Consider the following 26,043-nt stretch of genomic DNA (forward strand, 5'->3'; position numbering starts at 1 on the left):
GCAAACACTTTTGACAAGGGACAGGGTCAAGGGAGAAAACTGAATAAAGGGGGACAGGATAGGATGGAGGGAAATATAGTTAGTCTTTTACAACATGACTATTATGGAAGTGTTTTGTATAATGACACATGTGTGGCCTATGTTGAATTGTTTGCCTTCTCAAGGAGGATGGGTGGGGAGGGAAGAAGAGAGAGAATTTGGAACTCAAAGTTCTAAAAACAAATTTTTTTTCAAGTTGTTTTTACATGCAACTGGGAAATAAGATATACAGGCAATGGAGTATAGAAATCTATCTTGCCCTACAAGAAAGTAAGGAGAAAGGGGATCAGGGCTGGGGGGAGTGGGGTGATAGAAGGGAAGGCAGACTAGAAAAAGGGGCAATCAGAATTTATGCCATATTAGGGTGGGGGGAGTGTAGAAATGGAGAGAACATTTGTAACTCAAAATCTTGTGGAAATCAATGTTGAAAACTAAAAATATTAAATAACTAACTAACTAAATGAATGAATGAATGAATGAATGAATGAATGAATAAAAAAAGAAAGCAATCTACCACTCCTGATAAGTAACCTTATGTCTTCAGTGCCTCCCTTCCTCCCTTCTTTATCTTTGAGTTGGTGATCTCTCTATGGTCCACTCAGAATCCCATGGCTAGTACATCATTATCAATTCAACCATACTAACACTGTTCTGTCAGCTTAGGTTGGTGGCAGGGAGCACTCAATTCTCAAGACAAGATATGAAGTTCAGGCAAAAGTCAGTGACCTAAGAGCAAGAACTCCTTTAGAGCTATAGCATCTCAAAATCATTAGAAAAGTCAATAATGCATCCAGATCTGGCATGTGCAGCTGTAATAGCTGAATTGCAAGAAAGACACAGTAGGTAAAAAATGTTCATTCCTTGCCTACCTTGCAGAACTGTTGTACTGATCAAATTAGCTGCTGCTTGCAAAAGCTTGACACAATCCTTTGCACTCACTTTCTGGATGAATTCTGCTGTAACCTAAATCACAGAACTAATGGTCCCTGAGCTCAGTATGTGTCAATGCTTAGCCTCACTACCTTGGGCCTCCTCCTAGAGGAGATCCTGGCACTCATATCTAGTTTCCCTCCTCCAACAAATAAAGAAGGCTTTCTGCCTATATCCTCTGTGAGCTATTTGGTTTTATTTTATTTTTCAGAGTTCACAGTTAGGATATTACCTTTATGAGCTCTTAGGTATTTTTCAGAGTTAACAGTGGTTGCATAACATCTGTGCCTCCTTGGTCATTTATTTTCAGAGCTGACACTAGTTTTATAGAGTTGTCTAGAGCGTTGAAAAGTTCAGTAACTTGTTCCATGGTTACACATCTAGTATCTATCAGAAGCAGGACTTGAATCATGTCTTCCTAGCAATGAAGCAGTCACTGTATCCACTATGCTATGCTACCTCTCTCATTGGGCTTACACCATTAAAAATTATGGCTTTTATCTCTCCCCCTTCCCCTCATCACTTCACAAAATGACAAAATTTCAGAGATCGGAAGTCCAACTCATACCCCCCCCCAAAAAAACCAACCCCTCCACAACCTAACAAACAAGTGTTCATCCAGCCCTTGCTTGAAGACCTCCAATGAAGAGGAAACAATGCATAAGGCAAGCACATTTCATTTTTAGTTAACTATAGATGTTGGGAAGGTTTTTATTACCTCAATCCTAATTTACCTCTTTATAACTTCCAAGAAGTGCTCCTAGTTCAGAACAAACCTAATTCCCCTTTCAAGGAATGGCCCATCAAACACTTCAATATGATTATCATGTCCTCCTCCTTAGTCTTTTTTCCTCTAGGCTACGCATCCTCAGTTTCTTAAAGTAATCTTCGTATGGCATGACCTTGAGGCCATTTGCCATCCTTGTCACCCTCCTCTGGACACTCTCCAGCTTGTTACTCTCCTTTCTAAAATGTAGAAAATCCATTTTCTTAATTTGGCTGCAGTAAAGCCAACATATTAAACCAAAATATTAAATAAAAAAATAAGTAAGCCGAATCTGAAGATTTTTAGCCCACAGAGAATCCAACTGAACAATAAAGTTTTTTTTAAAAGCAATTTATTTAAATTGTGATACAATGATATTTCTGATATCAGTAGCCACTTTAAAAAGCAAACAGGATGAGTGTCACTATTATGAGAGAGAGAGATTAATACTGTCTTTAAGAAAATGTCATTAGAGGTATACATTTTGACAGGCACTATGGTTTAATTGAAAGTGACAAATATTAGAGTTTTTAAAGTGCTAAAAGCAGAGATAAAATCAATACATTTTAAAAACATGATAATTATACTTGACACCATTTTAAAAAAAACCCAGATTTGTTTACCTTTCTTGATAGTTTTTTTTTAAATCTCATGTGGTTCATAGCTCCAGATTGAACCCCCCCCAAAAAAAATCTTATTAATGCATCTTGGAGTGAGTAACAAACATCAGTCTAAAAAGCCTTTACTGTACATTAAAAAAATACATTATCTTTATTATAGATCCTTTTAAATGTCAAAGCCTTATTCCCCAACCAAACTTGCATAATTCATTCTCTCTAAACAGAGGTTTTTTTTCATTGGCACAGAAACTTGCGAATGTTTACTGTATAATCATACTGTCATCATCAAGAAACTTTTATTAAATTTCTATAGAGTACATGGCAGTAGGCTCGTATTTATATAACTCACAAACTGTAAGCTTAAAGCAGTAACCTTGCACATGAAAGAGTTTGGGAATTAGCATAATTAGGTGTGAAAAGCATAAATAAAGTGATTAAGCTTCTATTGAAAAATGTACCATTTTTCTATAAACTTTGTTATATCAGTTTTCAAAATGGTGTTCATCCCCATATGGGATCCCCAAATAAATTCATGCTACTTTTGTGTTCTTGTCCTCTTTTTTAAAAACAAAAGATTTAAAACTTTTTCTTCTGGCACAGTTAAGATAAATTAATTAATATTGAGTATAGTTATATAGCAAGACTGAAATATAACAGATGGAAAACTCAGATGTTATGCTGGTATTCATGAACACAGTGGAAGATCTCAAGCACATTTGAAGGTCTTCAGCCTCTATGTCAAATTCATGGAAGGACATGGACAAGAATCACAGAAGAGAAAAAGGCCTGGATGGGGTGAAATCTGCACCAGTGGAAGAATGAGCTCCTAGATTCATCCAAGTAAAAATACAATAACTATGAAACTGATCATGCTGATATACATTAGGTTTGTATTTTTTGGACCCATTTAAAATTTAGAAAGTGAAAAGTCAATGTAAAAATCATGACCAGTAAATATTTTAAAGTTTATGTTGAAAGTTGATGCTATATTTCTAATATTAACAAAAAAGGTTAACTTTCTTCATTGTCAGGATAAAATAAACACAAAATATTTGAAAACAACAGTGTAATATTTCTACCACTCTTCTGTTCCAACTTTTTATTTTATGTATTTTAAATAGCTATGAATAATTTTGTAATCAAAATGCCCCAATGACATTTCTCCATAACACACATTATCTTTCTAATATTATCTTTAATTAATTCATGAAGCATTAAAGATAGCCCAATACAGACTTTCTTTGCTTAGTGAGAGAGTATAAATCTAAATTCCAGGGTAGAAAACTCTAAATAAGGAGACTTTTATATGAGGAGTAAATATCAGAATGCTTAGTTTTGCCATGGCGATAATTTTTCAAATACTTTAAATCAGCAACCTAATTTTTTTTAAAATTTTTACTTAAGGAATCCTTGTCATTAAAGGTTCTTAGAGTAAGTAATAATATAGTAATAATTGTGCTCACAGTCACTAGCAAATGAGTTGAACAGAGACATATATGCACATATATTAAGAAATATAAATATTCCAGAGTAACCTGTACTACATATTTATTCTTATTTGAACAAGTTACATTTCTCCAAATTCTCTGGCTTGACGATCTGGGGTACAACATTGAGTTCTTTCTGTAACTTGTGTTTCTTCATCAGAAAGGCCCAGGTCATACTGTAGCTGTTCCATACCGGATCACTTCGTATATGTTTCCATACAAATACTGTATGTGTAGTTGTCGGTTTTTCCATATTACCAATTGTTCTGTAATGGAAAGTGATTTTTTTTTCTAGTTTAGAATTTTTTAAATCAATTTTTTTTGTTAAACATTTAAAAAAAATAATTGTGTAAGGGTTGACTTCCTTTGATTATCCCACTTACTTAAAAATAATTGAATCTATCAATCAGACCTGAGTGTGAACAGGGCCTGTTACACCTCTCTCTTAACTCTAAGGAATTTGAATAAAAGGGAGGAGCTACCTTTGAGCCAGATAGATATTCTGAGCTCAGGAAGAGGACAGGAGGGGGTGGGTTGGGGATGGGGTATCACACAAAGCTGAGTCAAGAACTGGCAGGCCTTAGGCAACCAGCAAAAGGAGATAAAGAAGGTGGGACTGGTCTCTGTCTGAGAAGAGAGATAGGGCATCTCTAAGCAGAAGACCTGCCAGTGTGCCCACTGACTCAGGGACCTAGGAAAACCCCATTAAAATGTCTGCTTCTTTTCCAATTTGCCCTCCTGGTGCCTATCTATCCACATACACTAAAATATAATCTCCTCTTTCACCAAACATTTCAAGAAATCTGAATATTGTCTCAACCACAGAGGGGTCAGGGATTAGATAGAACTAGATCTAAATATGAACCATACAGAGAGCCCAACCTCCATCTAAAAGTTATGAATTTTCCTAATTAAGGGTTTAGAACAATTGTGATTGAACTCTTAGCTTTTCATCTAAAATAAATTCCCTTAAGCATCAGAGAGAACCATGTATACCTTAGAGGCCATTGAATTTATCCTAGGCTTAAAATAAGCTAATTATTGTAATAGAATGTTACAAATGTAAGATCCAGATAGTAGTTAGTCATTATAAATGAGCAGTATGTGATTTGTTTTCATATGTGTGACATTTTTTAAAGTTAGAAAATAGAAATTTATGTTACTAAAGTTCAAAACATTGTTGTGATGGTAAATGAAATATTTAGAGATAACATTCAAACTGGTATCAAGAGAACTGAGGTGATGGTGTCCTAACTGCCACTAATGGAGAGATAATTGAGTAGTAATAAATGGGACTTTGGCTGCATTGAGAAGGTGAAATATTGATCCCAGAGGTATGGAGGGAGTAACTATGAGTCCAGAATTTGGCAGGGGATGGGAAAGGAGTATGACTGCTAAAACTGCAGGTAATGCCCTTCAGTCAGGATCTAAAGGATATCTCCCATCTAAGCAAGCTACTGAGGACAAGCTTGTCTGAGCATAAGGGAAAAAAGAAAAAAGGACCAGAGAACTGTTGAATTACCCCATTCCCCAGTAGGGAGCTCTAGGAGAATTTTAGCTACCTTTAAACCTGCTCGTCTGGTTGCCCTCCTCAGGTGGATCAGATTCAGAACAAACTTTCACCCTCTCCTGTTTCTCAAGGATTTGATCATGAAAACTGTGAGCTGCTGCCTATTATGGGGTTGTACTATTCCTTAAAGAGAAAAAAAATTTTCAACTGTTGCCAACTTGTGCATGAATCAAGACCCTCTGGGCTAATATTGTTTTTTACTTGTTCCTGTCCTGCTTAGGTTCTATTAGTAATCAAAATGGGAGACAACTAGGGACTAGGTTTTCCAAATAGTCAGTAGTCCTGTATCCACTCTTGATAGATCCTGAGGGCCCCAGGATGAAATAGTCTTTAGCCCTTGAAAATCAAAGGAACAAGGAAAGAGCTCCAGTTGTCTGAACCTAAGGCAAATTGGAATGAGATGTGCTATGTAGGACGATTAGTAGGAAAAGAAAGCAACTAGATGAAATGCCTCTAGCCCCTGTGAGTGAGTAGCTTAATGTGTGCCCAAATTATTCTCCAATATGATATGGAATCTTAGGAATATCCCTTTTTCACTTCCCAACATATGCAGAACATGGAAAAGAAAAAAAAACAATTGGCAAGTGGCCCCCCAAAATATAACTTGAGTGGGAAAAAAATCCCTCAGTGTATAGAAAAGAGAGAATTAATTGTTTCAGTGACAGAATCCAAAGATTCCTCAATTTGGTGATAAGAACCTGCAAAGGTAATTTGGAATGCCAAGACAAACTGAAAGATAATCTCTGTATTTTATTCCTATCCAGGAAATGGGTAAAGGAGCAAGTTATGGATCTTGCTAACCGGAGGAGAAAGTGAGGCTGGTGACCTTGCACAGCCCTCCCTCACTCAAGTCAAAGTCAACTGCGAGTCATGTCATCATTTCCCTGATGTCATGGTCCTCTTTGAGAATGAAAGACAAAAACACACAAAAACAACAACAATATATGCATATATATGTAAAGCTCGTCAGTAAGAATGGGAAATAACCCCTAAGAAAATCAGAGTCAGCAAAAAGAGAAATATGAGTTAGTTATCCAATTTTTTAAAACTTCCAAACTATGTAGCCAGGATTAGAATCTGATCTGAATTGTGATTTTGCTTCATTTTATCTAATCTATTTTCCTCTTGGTCTGGCCAATCAGGAAGGAAACAGTGAAAAGATAAAGAAATATATAGAAAAAGACTCCCTTACTCCCTAGATTTGTTGAACTAAAACAAACAAACAAGAAAAAAAAATCCCTAAATTCATGACTCATAGATCTAGACCTGAAAGGGATCTTAGAGGCCATCTAGTACAACCACTTCATCACTTTATTTTAAATGAGGAAACTGGGACCCAGGCAAGTTAAATGACTTGCCCAAGGTCATACAGGTAGTAGGCATCAGAGGTGGGATATGAACTCAGATTCTCTAAATCCAGCCAATTCTCTTTCTACGATATAACAAGCATCCCCTTCCCCTTCTCAAGCATTTATTTGAAGTCCTAAAGCTACAATTATGAAATTAGAAAGTAGTCCCTATGATATAAATCAGTCTCCATGTACCTCTATAAATGTACAAAAGGAAACAAGACAGAGATGGGCCTAATGTTTTGAAATATAATATTGTCATAACCAATGGGCTTGGATAATTTGGAACCTTGATATTGTGCAAAAAGTTTTTTTTTAATTCCTAGCCCAGCTAAAGGAAACAAAATAAACACGACCCAAGACCTTGAAAAGTATGTCCCAATAATTCTAGCTGTTAAAAGCTAACAGTTTTGACCTTGAAAATTTGGCCACTGGGCAGCCTCCCTCCCTAATTGTTTACGTGAAATGATTGCTCTGGACTTAGATTCAAGAAACATCTGGAATCAGGCCTTGCCTATAATACTCACAAAGGCTTTCAGTTCCCTTTTCTGTAGCTTATAGTGCTTCTCTCACAGGGTTGTTGGGAGGACCGAGTAATATATGTAAAGTGTCTTACCTATCCTCAAGGCACTATATCAGTGTCATTTATATTATCTTGTTTGTTTTTTTATGAAACCACCCCTAGAGAATTTTGAAGATTGCTAATGATTTTATACTTGATTTCACAGATGCTAAAGTCCTGTTGTGGATCTGGAAAAGATAGATGGAATCTTGTTAGAACATTAAGTAATGGAGACATTTGTCCTTCAGACAAAAGTCCCCCTCTCCTGGAATGATCTCCCTCCTGATCTCTGCCTCCTAACTTCCCAGGCTTCCTTCAAGTCCCAACTAAAGTCTCAATTTTTATAGGAAGCTTTTTCCAATCCCTCTTAATTCTAGTGCTTTCCCTCTGTTGATTATTTCCAATTTATCCTATATATAAAACTTGTTTGTAGGTAGTTCAGTAGAGAGAGCTCTGAACCTGGAGTCAGGAAGACCTGAGTTCAAATCTGGCTTCAGAAACCTACTAGCTGGGTGACACTGGGCAAGTCACTTAGCCTCTATTTGCTTCAGTTTCCTCATCCTTAAAATGGGGATAATAATAGAACTTACCTCCCAGAGTTGTTGTGAGAATTAAATAAGATAATAATAATTGTAACATGTTTAGCACTGTGCCTAGTACATAGTAAGTACTACATAAAGGTTATCTATTATTGTTGCTGTTGGTATTATGTATCAGTAAGGCAATAAACACAACATCAATGATAATCGTGAATATGCCTATGTAGTTGTGTATTGCAAAGGATGAGAGACTCTCCATATAGAAGTAAAAGAAGTATAACATTTATTCAGACACCAGAGAATCATACCCTATAACCAAATGTTCAGCTCGCACAGCCGGTTAGCCCACTTCATCATAACAGCAAGGAACACAAAACACGATGTCACAACATGGAGCACTGCCATCCCAAAATCTCTCTGAAGCCCCTGCTTGGGTCTTCCCGAAACAAACTCACAGTACAGCTAAGTCAGCCTGTTCAGTTCTAACTATCACAATGGCGGCCATTAGCAGCCATAACTGCTATCTCTCTCTCTCTCTCTCTCTCTCTCTCTCTCTCTCTCTCTGCGTTTCATGTGACATAACTTCCTTTTCCTGCCAGGAAGCTCCTCCTACCACATGTGTCTTAGGCTTCCTGTGATATAAGCAGGTCACGTGGCCTATTAATAGGTGGGAAAGATCTTCATGTCTAAATTGCTACTACACATTATTATAATTGTACATAGTTTGCATTTTGTGACCTCCATTAGACTGTAAGTGCCTTGGGAGCAAGGATTGTCTTTTATGTTTCTGTGTATCCCTACTTAGGTAACAGTGCCTGGCATGTAAGAAATGTTTTATGACTGATGTAGTTTCCTCCCTTTGGCAAAGAAGTATTGTAAAAGCTTTCATAGTATATGTATACATTTAGGTGTATACCAGTGCATCATGAATTAATCTGAACTGGGGAAAACATTCCTCTAGGAAGTTACAAAGAACAAGAGACCTTGAGAACTTAGAAATCATATCAGGTTGTTGGCAGCTTCAGTCAGAAAAAAAAGTCTTCATGAAATTTCAGCTGCCTGAGAAAGATAATATTAAAAAAAAAGCTGGAATAGCTACATATTTAAATGTAAATTCAATGGTTCTCCAATATAACCATTAAAAAACTGGTTTTTGGATTCAAAAATTTCAAATTGATTGTGAATAAAGGCTACTTAAATTTTGAATATTTTACATTAGGAGATGTTTCTTTTAATGAGAGAAAGAATTGCATAAGGAGTAGAGTGCTGGCCATGGGTCACAGAAGAACTCTGTTCAAGTAACACCTCAGATACCTACTGGCTCCATGTGCCCTGGGACAAGTTATTTAATCTTCAGTGCCTTAGGCACCTAGTGCTATAAATTAAAGCAAGTCTGTCAATTTGTATTGATGGAGGGAGTTTCCTTGTTAGAAGCATCTTATACTAAGGAAATCGTAGATACAATCCCATCCCATACACTAGGGTTTTAACTTGTCTGTATCTTCTTATATACCTTCTTGTATATCATCTAAATAGGAAACATAATGGTAGCTGACCACTTCTCTCAGATAGGAGAATGGAAATTTTGGTAAGGGTTGCTTTGATCTTAAATTCATTTCTGATCTTGTAATAACTTTTTGAAAGAATAGGCAGACATTACAGTACCTCTTCCTTGGGAAGAAACAAACACAAAAGCACAGAACGGAATGATCCCTTTTGAAAACAACGTAAATCACTTGGAAAGACTTATATGAACTGATGCAAAGTGAAGTAGGCAGAACCAAGAGAACACTGTACACAGTAACAGCAATATTGTATGATGATCGACTGTGAATGACTTAGCTATTCTCAGCAACACAATGATCCAAGACAATTCCAAAGGACTTACAATAAAAAATACTATCCACCTCCTGAGGAAGAATTGATGTAGTCAGAATGCAAATCTGAGCATATTTTTTGACTTAATTTTTCTTGAGGTTTTTTTTTTGGTCTGTGTTTTCTTTCATAACATGACTAATATGGAAATATGTTTCGTATGACTGCACAAGTATAATATATATTAAATTGCTTGCTTTCTCAAAGAAGAGAGAGGAGAGGGAGAGGAGAGAATTTGAACTCAAAAATTCAAAAAACAAATATTAAAAATTGTTTTTACATGGAATTAGAAAAATATGTAATTTAAAAAAAAGAAAACTATGTAAATCATAAGAATTGAAATCAAATACAAAATTGCGCAGATTATATACTTCTTAAAAGAAGTTTTTGATGCACCATCAATGTTCAACTGTGTAAATTGCTTTGTTCACAATGGTTTGAAGTGAGGTCATTCCCAGGGAAGGCCCAGGAGACCACTATGCATATTTTCTCCCAGGTAGCAAGCATTAAAGCAGTTCAGAATGTTCACTTAACCTCCTATCTATTGTCAAGCACCTCTTTACTACAAAGAAGTCCAAATATTGTGGACAGGATTCTGACCCTGGGAGGTGCTACCTACATTATGTCCTAAAACAGGCATTCTTCACCTTCTTTGTGTCATGAACCCCTTTGGCAGGTAGTAAAGCCTATGAGCCCCTTCTTAGAATAATTTATAAGTGCATAAAATAAAATACATCGGGTTACAAAGTAAGCCAATTATATTGGAATATAGTTATTAAACTGTATTAAAAATAAAAGTTCACAGACATCATATTAAGAGACTCTGCTTTACAGCATACCAAGGTCTGAGTAATAGCACAGAATAGGTTCCTTTTTCTAAACAGGGGCACCCTAACTGCACAGTGGGAAACAATTGTACTTTAAATCCACCTTGTCCCTGAAGATAAGAACTAATTTCTACTATTTAGGAGAGACCAGGGCCTGTGGGGACCTGGACAGTTTCCTCATTTGGGCAATAACAATGCCGTTGTACATTTAAAAGTACCAGTAAGGCATGCAAATATTAGCATATCAAACTACCTTCCAAGTTCCTGAGTATGGATGCAGCTCACTCATTTTCTATGCTAACTCTGTTCTCTAATGAACTTTACAGTGTGGCGAACACTCTGGGACAGATGGAAGGGAGTCATGGACTTTGTATGCTATGTCATGCTTCTCATCATAAGGTTAATTTCACTTAGTTTTTCTTGAAACAGTTTCCTTTCTGAGTTAAACAGTATAGTATATTTAAAGCAGAGACCTGGAGGGTTGTTCACCAGGTTCTTTTACCTGAAGACAGAACTTCTGCACCTGAATATTAAGCCTAAAGGGAGCAAATGGAAAACAGAGAGCCATGAATCATGTTCGGGTAGTAAACACAAATTGGCTGTCAGTAGATAGCAGTGGATAGAGTGCTGGGCAGAGTTGGAAGAAGAACTGTGTTCATACCCAGCCTCACTAGCTGTATGATCCTGGGCAAGTCACTTAACTTCTGTCTGCCTCAATTTCATCTGATCTGTAAAGTAGAGATAATCATAACACCTATTTCTCAGAGTTGTTGTAGGTGCATAATGAGATATTATTTATCAAGTGTTTTACAAACCTTTGAGTGCTACATAAAAGCTAACTATTATTATTGTTTGTCTAATCTCCTCCACACCTACAGGGACATGGCTTCCCCCTTCAAGATGCACATCTCCCTGATCCAACAGATTTCTGTAATCTCCCTCAGCCAGGGGTAATCCTTGTTAGAAACTGCCTACACCATTCCTGAAATGTAAACCATAATGAAATTTGTGATTTGTTCATTCCCTAGAAATGTGAACCCCTTTGCTGTAACTTCTTCAATTTGGGCTCATCAGAATGAGTGAATGGATTCCTCTTATTCTTTCTATGCAAAATCATATAATCCTATTGATTTATTTGCTCTCTTATTAATTTGCCCCCATACTATTTGCTTCATACTGTGTTTTTATGATTATATGGTGTTGTATGCACTTAAATAAGATGTGGGTATGCCCCAGCACTTTATCTTGGGTCCTTTTCACTCCACTCTAACTTGCTAACCTCATTGGCTATCATGTGCAAACAGCTCCAAAATCTGCATATCCACCCTAGTCTCTCTCCTGAGCTCCAGTCCTATGTAACTGCCTATTGAACATCTTGCATGGAATGTCTCTTAGGGAATCACAAATTCAGTATGTCTAAAACAGAACACATTATCTTTCTTCCCAAACCCACCCCTCTTGCGAACCTACCTATTACTATTAAGAGGGCAGCCACCACCTTTCCAATCCGCCAGGGTCACAATATTGGAGTCATCCGCAACTTCTCACTTTTATTAATCCCACATACCTAGTTAGTTGCCAAATCTTATTTTTCTGCCTCTATAATATCTCTTGCATAGGTTCCCTAGGTAATACTGGAAAAACTAGGAACCCCTGAGAAACCCCTAGCTACTGACAAGCACCCCCAGAAAGAATGGACTCAGGTCTCTTTGGCATTTAGCAGATATCCCTGGGGCCCTGCGACTCCTCCAAGGAATGTCAATAGATACGACCATCCCACTGAAGGATAACCTGGCAGACCCTTTCTGTCTAGCAGATATCCCTGGGGCTCCGTGACTCCACCAAGGAATATCAATAAGATTATCCCACTTAACGATAACCTGACTGGATCTTTTGATCAGCCAGGACCTTTGTTGCTCTTCCCCCACCCCCTCAACCCTGTGACCTGGCCTGTAGGTTCCAGGAGATAATTAACCACTGTACCCCCGCATGTCCTATATAAGTCAAACTGTTACCCCAACACGGGGCCATTGATTTAGGTAGCAAGACCCCGATGGCCGCTGGCTAATAAATTCTCCATTTAAAACTTACTCTGTGGCGTGTCTCACTTGCTTCTGGTACAACACCTACTCTCCACTCATATAGCCAGCATTCTAGTTCAAGCCCTACTGTTCTCTGTCTGGGACTATTTCAATCACCTCCTGATTTTTCTTCCTGACTTAAATCTTTTCCCACTATAGATGTTCATCAATTGGGGAACGGCTGAACAAGTTGTGGCATGTGATTGTAATGCAATACCATTCAGCTGTAAGAAATGACAAGCAGGGTGATTTTAGAAAAACTTGGAAAGACTTACACAAATTGATACTAAGTAAAGTAAGCAGAACCAGGAGAATATTGTACACAGTAACAGCAATATTGTACAATGATCATCAGTGAATACCTCAACTATTCTCAGCAATACAATGATCCAAGACAATTCCAAAGGACTCATGATGATAAATGTTATCCACATCCAGATAAAGTCTGAACACAGATCAAAGCATACCATTTTTCTCTGTGTGTGTGTGTGTGTGTGTGTGTGTGTGTGTGTGTATGCGTTTGCGTGTTTGGGCAGTTGTATCTTCTTCCACAACATGACTAATACAGAAATGTTTCACATGATTGCACATGTTAACCTATATTAAATTGCTTACTGTCTCAGAGAGGAAGAGGAAGGAGGGAAGGAGAGAATTTGGAACTAAAAAATTTTTAAAAAATGTTAAAAATTGTTTTTACATGTAATTGGGGAAAAATAAAATATTATTTAAATTTTTTAAAAGCTTCCCCCACTCTAATTAATGCTCCTTACAGCCTGTCAAAATGATTTTCCTAAAAGGCAGGTTGGATCTTGTCACTTTCCCCTAATCAATAAACTCCAGTGGCTCCCTGTTCCCTATTATCTCTAGAATCAGTGAGAAACAAAAGAAGGAATTCTGTTTCCACAGGATCAACACTACTCCCAGCTTTGCAGGAGTGATAACAGGATGTAAGAGGTGACTGGTTCTAATCGGAACTGTGACCAAGCAGAACCAGGTTTCTGATCAAGTAAAAGATCAGAAGCTTGTAAGCATGCTTAACAAGCTGTTTAATATTATCCAACTCACTCCCAGGGTAGAGCAAGCTAATTTAAATGCACATGGTATGCAGGACAAGGGAGGGGGAACACATCTATAAGCAGAACATGGAATAGGTGGTTCAGGAAGTTGCTTCCAGCCAATGGAGAATAGCAGGGAAAATTTGAATTGGTCACAGGAAATAAATAACCTTGTATTAGCCTTAGCAGGTGTGCTCCTTTAGGGAGTTACCCAATCACGATGAATGTAAAATAAAATAAGAGCTTTCCTGGCTTCAAAATGAGTATTATTCTTTCTAGAGCAAGCACATTTCTCACAGATCAGATAGAAAATACTCTGAAATTTAAAGCTCTTTAAAAGCTGACCCCTTTATACCTTCCCAGTCTTTTTGTACATTGACTCATTTCTGTACTCTCTGCTCCAGCCATATTGGCCTATTTGCTTTTCCTCACACATACAACTCTCCATCACTCATTTCCATGCCTTTGCACTTGCTGACCCCCTTGTCTAGAAGTTTCTCTCTCATTTGTACCTCATGAGATTCCTGGTTTCCTTCAAAACTCAGTTTAAACACCACTTTATACATGAAGCCTTTCATAATTCTCCAGCAGCTAGCATTCTCCCCCCTCCCCAAATTACCTTATATTCATTTTTAATATATTCTGTATATACCTATAGAAAGTATGTATATGTTGTCTTCCTCATTTAAATGTAAGCTTCTTGAAACCAGGGACTATTTCAATTCTGCCATTGTGTCTACAGATTTCAACATGTATGAATTGATTCAGGGGTTCATTAAAGGATGGACATATGAAATGATTGTTACATATTTTCTCTGTGTAATATTTATCCAACACCATAGTATTTGGAGAACCAAATCTCATGCATATTGTCATGTCATGAAACCAGAAGATAATAACAGCTAAATGGAAAGATGACTTTCACTTTCTTCTCAAAGAAGGTAAGCAGGGGGATTGGCACAGGTGGTTTCACTATGTGTCCAGAAATAACTGAAAGCAGTACATACAGTGAAGTCAAGCAAACAGAACAAATTTTTTAAAAAAATTACAATTTCATAAAGGATAAAGTAATAGAGAAATTAAAGTTTGTATTATAAAAGTCTCATATCTAAGATATTGAGAGAAATTATTATTTTGCTATTATATTAACAACCATTTATTAAATTAGGATCAAGGCTTTTTTCTCCTTTATTTCCTCATTTAGGGCACACCCCCTATAGAAGGTTAGTTAGTCTCTGAAGAACATGGCTGATTGATCAGATGTCCCTAACCCTTGTTGAATATACTCCTTGGGCTTAGACCACCTGCACCCTACCCATCCAGGATAGGGGGGCATATAAACAGAATCGAGTCTGGATGTGTTCTAGCCCCAAGCAAAACAGCCCAATCCTTGTACCTCTCCATTAGAATTTAAGGTGACCCTTGGTCATAATTCTTCTCCACAACTTGACTAGTGTATAAATTAATTCAATGCGAAGTTATACATGGTAGTTATATGAGATTCCATGCCGTCTTGGGGAGGGGGGGAGGGGAGAAAATCTGGAACACAAAATTATGTAGAACCGTGTGTTGTAAACTAAAAATAAAAATTAAAAAAAAAAAAGAATTTAAGGTGACCCAGCTCATGAAGGAGAAAACCAGAGTGGTCTGGATGGAAATGGATTCCTCTGTCCAGATTGCTGGAGGGAGCTGAGTCTCATAATCAAGCCACATTTTCAGTAGGAAGAGCTGAAGACTTTTAGCCCACCTCCTTATTTAATGTCCACTGATCAAGGTTGATTTTCACTTGCAAGGGCATACCCTTTTACAAAGATATTTAAAGCATTGTGTCTGCATTGGAGGTCTTTGATTTTCAGAGAGAAACCACTGACCATTAATTTATTGATTATTAGCTGGCTTAATTAATAAATTGATTATTAATTATCCAGAAACTCTGTCTCTCCAGTTTTTCATTTGTCACAATATGTAAGAAACTAATTCAAGTATATAAGAATAAGGGCCATTCTTGAATAGACTTATGGTCAAAGGATATGAACAGATAGTTCTTGAAGGAAGAAATATAAGTTTTAAACAACTATATGAAAAAATGTTCCAAATCACTGAAAAACTAGGGAAAATAAAATTAAAATAACTTTTGAGGTTCTACTTCCTAGGCATCAGATTGGCAAATATGACAAAAATGGGAAAAAATGACAATTGCTGAGGGTCGGGGGGAAACGGGCATATTGATATATTATTGTTGAAGCTGTGAATGGGTATAGAAATTCTGGAAAACAATTTAGAATTATTCTTCCAAAGTCACTAACTATTAGTACCCTTGCCTGTTGTGAAAGCAAATTTTTAAGTCTCCTTTTTTAGTTTCTCTAGAAATATTAAATAATATTTCTTTGGCTCCAAACCCTTTCCAGACTTTTCCCTTTCTCCCACATTAGAAAGTAAGCTCCTTGAGACAAAGACTGTTTTTACTTTTCCCTTGTATCATCAGCACAGTGTCTGGAATATAGTAAGCACTTAACAATGCTTGTTGATATATTAATTGATAGTAAAAAAAAAATTAGTGTACCAACTCATTCATGGTTGTGAGACTTCTAGCAGCTCAGAAGTAGGAGGAGAAAAGGTCAGTGGTGGGCAGTCGTCCAAATTTTGTGTTGGGAAAGGCATGAGGCAATAAAACAAAGGGTCAAAGTATTCAAGGGTAGAGTACTTTTGTTAAGTGGAACTGACTAATAATAGCATGAACATTTCAATGAGAGAAAAAGTGGGTCAAGACAGGGGTAATAGACTGGGAAAGCTGGGAGGAGTGAAATGATTAGAAGAACAATAGATTTGGGACAGGCTAGGCAAGGAAAACGTAAGGAAAGAGAAGAGAATATTAGAATATTGGATTCTAAGAATATTAGAATTTTGGATTGTGAACTTGGAAGTCTAGGGTGTGACTATCTTTTTTGTGTGTTTCTGTAGTTAATGTGCTCTGAAGTTGCAGGTCATGAAAGCTGAGGAGGTTGACAAACTGGAAGGCCAATGTTTGAAGGAATGTCAACTTGTACACTGAATTCTCTAAGTATAAGGACTGAGCTAGAGAAGAAGCCTATGAGCCAGGTATTGAACTCTTTGAAAAGGGAGGGGAGATAACCTGGCGGTAGTGGATAGCCGTCTCATTGATATCCTGGCTCTGGAGAGGGTGCTAAATCTGGATGGAGTGAACCTCAAAAAAGGGTAGGTTGCTGAATGATGGTGACTTGAAGAGGGAGAATGTAAAAGTGTCAGCAAAAAATAGGCTTGTGCCTCTTCCTGGCCCTCTGTATTAAGGAGCAAGAGAAAAGGATGCCCTAGCATGCCCTAGGAAGCTTCTGTGGTTATTAGGAGATAGAAGGCATGTATGATAAGAATACAAGTAAGGTAAAGGGAAGTTTGTTAAGGAGAGATTGAATTTCCTGAGGACACAATTGAAGGGCAAAGGCAGATCCAGAGGGGCAAGGCTTAAGTGGATGGGCTGAAGTAATTGGGAGTGCTACAGGGAAGTGAGTTTTCATCTTATCTAAACAGCCTCACCTCAGAATTACACTTATTTTAGGGTTTCTGAGTAGAGTAAAAAAGTTTTGTAGCCCTAGATCAGGGTGGATTCCTACTTTATATTCAGCCAGGAAGAATAGGTCTGTCTATCTTCAGCCCTAACTCTTTTGTTCTGTGTTTTGCCTACTCCCACACCACCAAGATGGGAAACCTGTTTCTGGTTCTGGATTGTATATCTGGTCCTGGACTATGGACCTTCCCTAGTTATTGGGCAGGAGCTTCACTTATTTTAATTAGTCAGCAAGAAGAGGATCCAACTCCAATGCTGTTTGGATGAGAGAAACAGAAAGAGAAAGAGAAAGAGAGAAATAGAAAGACACGGAGGAAAAAAGACAGAGACAGAAAGACACAGGGAGGCAGAGAGAGACAGAGACAGAAAGATACAGAAAAAAGAATGACATGGAGTGAAACACACAGACACACAGAGAAAGAGACAGAAAAGTAAGGGAAAAAATGGAATACCTTTGGAATGGAACTTACTGGGGTTTTCTTTTTTAATATGGGCACTACAAAAGAAAATTATACAATCACAGAGGAAAAGATGTTAACAGTGAGGATATTACGGTTTACTTAGAGAACCCTGAAATTCAACTAGACATTAATTGAAGTAATTAGTAACTTAAGTAGCAGGATATAAAATATATCAATAAAATTAATTAGTCTTTACAAATATTACTGTTGCAACCCAACAGAAATCTATAGAAAAAGAAATTCCACTGAAAGTAACTATAAAATGCATGAAATATCTGGAAGTTAAATGCCCAACACACACAAGATGTAAACAGTTACAAAATAACCTTTACAGAAATAAAAAAAGACATAAATATTTGGAGATATGTTTGTTGATTGTGATTAGGTCACGTCAATATTTTAAACTTAAAAACAACCTCAACAAATAAAAAACCCCAACAAAATAAAGTACAGTATCCCAAATAAAATTATGGTCTGAACTGTTTATATTTTCTTAAAAGAAAAAAAAAAGCTTTTCTAAAACATTTATTCTGTGTACTTTTCCAATCTTATTTCCATGTTTCCTTAGTTACTGCATTTCTTATGCCCTTAGAACCAATGTGTATTTTCTTCTAATTTTGTTTGCTTTACATAATTTTATATAAATCTTTGCAATTTTTTAATTTGTTATATTATGTTTTATGGCACGAAAAATGAAAACAAAAACCCTTACATTAATAATACTTATGATTTCATCAATATGAGAATTCCCTTGCTGAGGCAGATCACAACTCACATATAAGGCATAGGTTTAGAGAGTTGCCTGAAGCTCAGAAAAAAATAATACAAAAATCTTGCTTTTACCAAAACAAACAGAAGACATCAGGAATTTTTGAAACATAATTTTTTTCTCATTACTTTAAATTCTTTATGAAAATCATATCTATTGCATGACATACAGTATGTATTATATTATAATAATGTACATATTGGGGCATCAAAGTGTTTATGTACATATTTAGCATATGAAATGAGACAACTTGCAGAGCACTTAGAAATCCTTAAAGTGTTAAATCAATACTATTACCATTATTATAGGAAAGCTCCTTGTATAGGTCCACTACTGGATAAGTCAGGAAAATACCGATAAGTATTGCATACAATAAGAATGTGGATAGTTCTGAGATTTCTAGCTAAAAAATGTTAAAATTCATCTAATCATGGGATCATACAGCTGAAGAAACCTCAGAAGCTATTTAGTCCAACTTCTTCTTTTTACATATTAGAAATCAGAGGCCCACTGACTTGCCTAAGTTCTCACATCTACTATCACATCACGGGTAGAATTTGAACCCAGGTCCTCAGAATCCAGGGCCAGGGTTCTTTCCTCCATGTTATGCTGCCTATTCTCCTCATTTTACAAATGAGGAACCTGAAGCCTAGAAAAATAAATGTTTTGCCTCAGTTTGCATAAGTAACATAGCAGCAGAATCAGAATTTGAACTCAGGTCCTCTGACTAAATCCTGTGTCTTTCCCACCATTCCACAATTCTGTAAGTGTAGAAAATGCTCATATTGATTAAATTTCACAGTTTTTAAGAGAATATAAGTTCCTTGAGGATAGGCTTGGTTTTCTCTTTATAGTCTCTCAAAGTCTCAATGCAGGGCTTTGTATACAAGATTCTTAATAAATGTTTTTAAAATTAAATTGCAAACTAAGTATCAAAGTTATAATCAAATAATTACATAATTTTGAAAGACATGTACAGTAAGGCAAGGATCTCTAAGTTCCCTCACAGTTCAATCTATAAAGTAAGAAAATACTGATTCCTATGACCTTTATCAAAGGTAGAACAAAGGCCTGCCAAACATGATGGGTCTGGGAGCTTCCGGCAACTTGGAAAGCATAGGAGTGAGAAGGAATAGTATTAGAAAAGAGAGAGAAGTAAACTCTCCTTGTGGAAGAGGATCATACCTGAGACAGAATAGGCACTTTGTAAATGGTTATTGACTGACTGACTGACCTTAGGGAAATTATATTGAAGAAGTTTGCCAGTTATAGCAGCTGGGCATCGCCAAATGGAAATTGCTTGCTACTGGGGCATAGCTGTTTTGGGCATCTCAGTTAACAGTGATATGCACAGTTGTGGACGATAGTTTGTCCTAATAGCAACACCTTGAAAGTTTCTTTTCCATAAATACAAATTTTACATGATACTACTATCCTTGGCCTGAATGAATAGGCTCAATTTCTGTTTCTGGTCTGTTAAATTCCCCAGAGTGGGTGAAACAAGCAAATAGTATTCTACCAGATGGTGCTGTATCTAGACTAGAAATTAAAGATTTATCTAGCCTAAATACCAAAAGGACATTTTCCCCAAACCATTTCTTCTATTCTCTCAGAAAAAGATATAATTCAGTCAGAAAATTCAGATATCTAATAATTGGCAAAACATTTAGGTTTTATTTCAAAACCAGATTTGTCCTCCAACTTTCCTTTCATTTGAGAACTGAAAGCAGGTGCTCTGTGACAGCATAAAACTCATACCTGGGTTATGGTATCTATTACTGAACAGGTGTCCTGATGCAATGACGGAGTTAATCTCTTTTGGTTTTAACGTACTAAAGAATGGGGGAGGCCTAAGTGAGAACATAATCTCCTGCCCTAAACTAGGAAGAACATAGAGCTGACCTGTAGTACATTTCTGATGCATTCAAATATGCAAATAAATACATTTGTAATTTTGCGCTTAGCCTTGAGAGGTTAAAAAAGGCAGAGGTCCAAACAATAGACACTCAAAACATTTTTGGATTACATTGATATGATTATATATGTGACATGAGAACCTTTCCTATGTCAGTAGTCAATACTCAATGAGTATTTATTAAACACCTACTATGTGCTGAGCACTGTGCTAAACTCTGGGGATACAAAAAGAGACTAAAGATAGTCCCTACTGTCAAAGAACCCACAATCTAATAGGGGAGACGACAAGCAAACAAAATATGCATAGACAAGTTTTATACAGGAAAAATGGGATATAATTAGAAGAGAGAAGGCACTAGAATTAAGAGAGTTGGGAAAGGCTTCCTGTAGAAGATGGGGTTTTAATTGGGACTTGAGGGAAGCCAATAGACCAAGATGAAGAAGAGCATTCCAGGCAAGGGGAAAGCCAGAGAAAAGGCTCAGAACCAAGGAGATAGAGTCTTGCTTGTGGAACAGGAAGTCATTGTCACTGGATTGAAGAACATATGGCAGAGTGTAAGAAGATTGGAAAGGCAGGAGGTGGCCAGGTTATAAAGGACTTTGAATACCAAATAAAGGAATTTTATATTTTATCCTATAAATGATAGAGAACCACTAGAGTTGACTGAGTAGCATGGTGACATGGATGGATCTGTGCTTTACAAAAACTTTGGCGGTAGAATGGAGGAGAATAGGAATGAGGAGAGACTTGAGGCAGGCAGACCCACCAGCAGGGTATTACCATTGTCCAGGCATGAGGTGATGAGGGCCTCTACTAGAGTGGTGACGGTATCACAGAAGAGAAAGGGGACATATTCTAGAGATGTTCCAAAGGGGAAATGGACAGGCCTCAGCCATGGACTGGATATTGGATATGGGGTGTGTGTGTGTGTGTGTGTGTGTGTGTCTGTGTCTGTGTCTGTGTCTGTGTGTCTGTGTCTGTGTCTGTGTCTGTGTCTGTGTGTCTGTGTCTGTGTCTGTGTGTCTGTGTGTCTATGTGAAAGATAGTAAGGAGTTGAGGATGACACCAAGGTTTCAAGCTGAAGGGACTAGGAGAATGGTGGTGTTCTCTATAGTTATAGGGAAGTTTGGAGATGGGGAGGGTCTAGAAGAAAAGCTAATGAGTCTGGTGTTGGATAGGTTTAGGTTAATATGTCTCCTGGAAGTAGTACATAAAAGCATATAAAAGATAGTTGATGATGCCAGGTCAGCAGGGAGGTTAGGACAGTAGAGGTAGGTTTGAGAGTCATCAGCATAGAGATGGAAAGTGAACATATGGATGCTGATGAGATCAGTGTAGAGAGAGTAGAGAAGAGGGCCCAGGAGAGAACCCTGGGGGACATTTATGGTTTAGAAGGATCTGAATGAGAATCCATCAATGGAGATTGAGAAGGAGTGGTCAGATAAGTAGGAGCAGGACCAGGAGAGAATGGTATCCCGAAAACCTAGAGATGAAAGAGTATCAAGGAGAAGAGGGTGATCAGCAGTGTCTAAGTCTGTAGAGACATCAAAGAGAATGAGGATAAAGAAAAGGCCATTGGATTTGGCAACTAAGAGATCATTGGGAACTTTGGAGAGAACCATTTTGATAGAAGAATGAGGTCAGAAGTTGTATTGTAAGAGGTTAAGAAAAGAGTGAGAGGAGAAAAAGCAGAGTAACTATTGTAGAGAGCCCTTTCAAAGAATTTAGCATCAAAGGGCAGAAAAGATAGAGGAGGATAAGAGAAACAGGCATGTTTGTAGGCAGTATAGAAGGAGCTAGTAGACAGGGAGAGACTGAAAATAAGTGATAGAGTGGGAATGATAGAGGGGTAAATCTGTTGGAGGGGACAAGCTGGAATGGGATTTCTTGAGCAGGTAAAGGTAATATACTAGGAAAGTCACTTTTTATTCTGAGGTTAAGCAGAAAAACACAAAATCAACTAAACAACAAGCATCTATTAAGTTCCTATTATATGCTAGGTGGGCAGCTAGGCGGCACAGTGGATAGAGTGCCAGGCCTGAAGTTAGGAAGACTCATTTTTGTAATTTCAAAATCTGTCCTCTGAAACTTACTAGGTGTGTGACCCTGGGCAAGTCACTTAATTCTGCTTCAGTTTCCTCATCCGTGAAACAAGCTGAAGAAGAAAATGGCAACGTACTCCAGTGTCTGCCAAGAAAACCCTAAATGGAGTCATGAAGAATTAGGCATGACTGAAATGACTGAACATCAAAAATATGCTAGGTAGGCACTGGTGATACAGACATTAAAAAAAAAACCCATAACTTAAAAAAGACCTAAATTTTTCCATATTCTTCTCCTTTCCCTCTCCAAGGAGCCATCCCACATAAAAATGAATTTTACATCCTAACTTTCTAGATATGGTAGTCTACACTGCATTTCTTTACTACGCACTTATTCCTCAACCTTTTATAATCTGTCTTCTGCTCCCCACACTATACTGAAACTGCTTTCTCCAGGGTCATTAATAACCTTTTACTAACAGTGTACAAAGACATTTTCATAGTCCTTATTCCTCTTGGCCTCTTTGGAACAAATCACACTGCTGGCAATGCTCTCCTTTGGGATATTCTTTCCTCTCTTGGTTTCTATAATATTGTATTCTCTTGGTTCTCTAAGATAGCTACATTGCCTCTTTCACTGAATCTGATCCCTTCCCTTACCCACCCCACCCCCAGGCCCCAGAAGGAGGGGTGATGTCAGAAAGGCTGCTCATCTTTGATCCAGGGTATTTATAGCATCATGCCACCAAAGGAAGCATAGTAAGCAGAAAGAGCTTTGGCTCTGAAATCAGAGGATGAGTGTTCATAATCCTGCCTCTGATTTTTGCTACTTCTATGACTATGAGTTCGAGTCAAAGTTGTAGCCACATCATAAAACACCTCCTTATTGAAAAGGTACATTCAAGGTATTACTCTTGGTAGGTAGTCCACAATTATGTACATTCTTATTACCTCACATGCCCAGAATATCTGAGACCTAGTAGCAAGTAGTTAAGCTCTCTGGGTTTCGGTTTCATCTGTAAAATGAGGGTTTTGGATTAGATAGTCTCTTAGACCTCCTACAGCTTTAGACTGATCTTTTATATTCCAGTAGTGACCTATAAAGGATTAATTAATATATTCTAACTTTGTAAAATCTATAAGAATATGAGTCATTCACCAATTGACAAATGGTCAAAGGATATGAACAGGCAGTTTTCTGATGAAGAAATGCTCTAAACCATTATTAATTAGAGAAATGCAAATGAAAACAACCTTAAGGTATAATTTTACGCACATCAGTTTGGCTAAAATGGTTGAAGGGAAAGTGACAAATGTTGGAGGGGATATGGAAAAATTAGGATACTAATTCATTGTTGATGGAATTGTGAACTGATCCAACCATTTTAGAGAGCAATCTGGAATTATGCCCAAAGAGTTATTAAACTACCTTATACTCTTTAACCCAGCAATACCACAACTGGGTCTATTTCCTGAGATGATTAGGGAAAAAGGTAAAGAACCTGTATGTTCTAAAGTATTTATAGTAGCTCTCTTTGTGGCAGCAAAGAACTGAAAATTGTGGAGATACCCATCAATTGGGAAATGACTGAACAAGCCATGGTACATGGTTGTGATGTTCTATAAGAAATAATGAACTTGATGATCTCAGAAAAACCTGGATAAACTTGCAGGAAATAATGAAGAATAAAATGAGCAGAACCAAGAGAAAATTGTGTATTGTAACAGTAATACTGTTTTAAAAACAACTTTGAGTGAATAAGTCATTTTGACTATTGTAAATACCTAAATTGATATCTGCATCCAGAGAAAGAACTGATAAATGGAAGTATATTTAGGATGATTTTATGTATATATGCATACATATTTGTGTCTAATGGTAACCATCTTTAGGGTAGGGGTGAAGGGAAGGAAAAAAAAGGAAAAAAATTTACATGATAAATTTATTATATATTTAAAATGAATAGCAAGTTTTACATAATAAATTTACAGTTTCATGTGCAATCATCTTTTAAAAAATTATACTGTGTTATGGAAATGCTTATTTTATTCCACAAACTAAAAATAAATAAAAGTTTTTCAAAAAACAAAAACAATTAATATTCTGTGCAGATGTGTGGGAATTCTAGTTGTCTTAGCAAATATTGGAAAAAATGAAAAAAAAAACCCATACCCTAATCATTTCAGGCAAGTAGATTAATAGCCAGTGGCAAAATAGCAGTGTCACAGTCAAGTGAGAACATATGGGAAAACCCTGGTGGGTTTGGGTTTTTTTGGCATGACATCAGTCACTTTGTTCATATCTGCTGCAAACCTTTAAATTGCTATGTTAAGGTATGCTCTGATTTGTCTTATGCTTATCATTAATAGCTAATAATAATAGGTAACTTTTATGTAGCACTTACTATGTGCCAGGTGCTACAATGATTATTATCTCATTCGACCCTCACAACAACACTGTGAAGTAAGTGCTATTGTTATCCCCATTTTAAGGATGAAGAAACTGAGGCAAATAGGCTAAGTGACTTGCCCAGGGTCATATAGCTGGTATGTATCAGAGGCCATATTTGAACTTAGGCCTTCCTGATTCCAGGTCCAGAGCTCTATCTACTGCACCACCTAGTTGCCCATGCTTTGTGCATGGGAACAAATGACCTGCTCTACCTGATTCATAGGGTTCCTTTCACGTCTTCCTTTCTGGGGACGCCCCTTATACTTTTGAGCCCACAGCTATTTCTGTAATTAGAGAATTTCTGCAATTGCCAGGGTTGGGGTGATGAGTCAATAAATGTGAGAATTTGGGAGCCTACTTCCACTATCAAGAAGTAAGGAAACCCCAGCGATGAACCCATTACAAGTCTATGGCAATTCTGGGCACAGAGCAGAAAGGGGTGGATACACATACACACAAAGACACAGAGAAAGACAAAAAAGCAGAGACATAGAGAGACAGGGATGCAGCAACAGAGCTGTATAGACAAGCTACAAATATAGGCCAGGGATTAAGGACCTGGTACCTTCAGAGCACTAAGCCTATCTTATCTTTCCAGCTGTTCTTTTGAGGGGGAGAGTTCTAGTCACATCCTCTCATTAGCTCAGTAGGCCCCAGCAGCAATTGTAGGTGTTTGTGAACCATAACATTTAGACATATGTGTATTTGAAGTAGGCCCTCTTCCCTCAACACACATTTATGTAAAAGGGTTATAGAGTCAGAAATATTACTCTATAGTAATATATAGTGTATGTTGTATATATACTCTGTGCATATATAACTTATGTACATATATAGGATACATCCCACATATACACAGAGTAGGCAATTTTTGTAGATTATTGATTTTATATCTGTATAGATCTATTGATAGAGGGTTTCTGATCAAATGCAATTCCTGCTGGCTTCACTGAGCTGAATAGGAAGATGTGACTCATACCAGATCAAAAGGACTTATGGAAAGAGGAGCCCTTGGCATGAGAAATTGTTAATCTCTGACCTTTAATCCAGTTCTCTTCAGATTTCTTGGCTGTTATGGTTGGTTATATGGTTATATGTATGTGTATGTATGTGTGTAT

The 26,043-nt window shown here is 37.2% G+C and overlaps 1 protein-coding gene across 1 annotated transcript in view; it reads right to left on the reverse strand.

The window, feature by feature from the left end:
* Positions 1 to 2,078: 2,078 nt before the first annotated feature.
* Positions 2,079 to 26,043, reverse strand: part of BEND6 (BEN domain containing 6) — a 114,509-nt gene continuing 90,544 nt past the window's right edge. The window contains exon 9 of the mRNA XM_036767664.1: positions 2,079 to 4,108. Within this exon, the coding sequence (XP_036623559.1) occupies position 4,108 (1 nt within the window). The 3' untranslated portion in view covers positions 2,079 to 4,107. The remainder of the gene's footprint in view (positions 4,109 to 26,043) is intronic.

The sequence above is a fragment of the Trichosurus vulpecula genome, chromosome 7 (assembly GCF_011100635.1).
Source record: "Trichosurus vulpecula isolate mTriVul1 chromosome 7, mTriVul1.pri, whole genome shotgun sequence".
In the NCBI taxonomy this organism is placed as follows: domain Eukaryota; kingdom Metazoa; phylum Chordata; class Mammalia; order Diprotodontia; family Phalangeridae; genus Trichosurus; species Trichosurus vulpecula.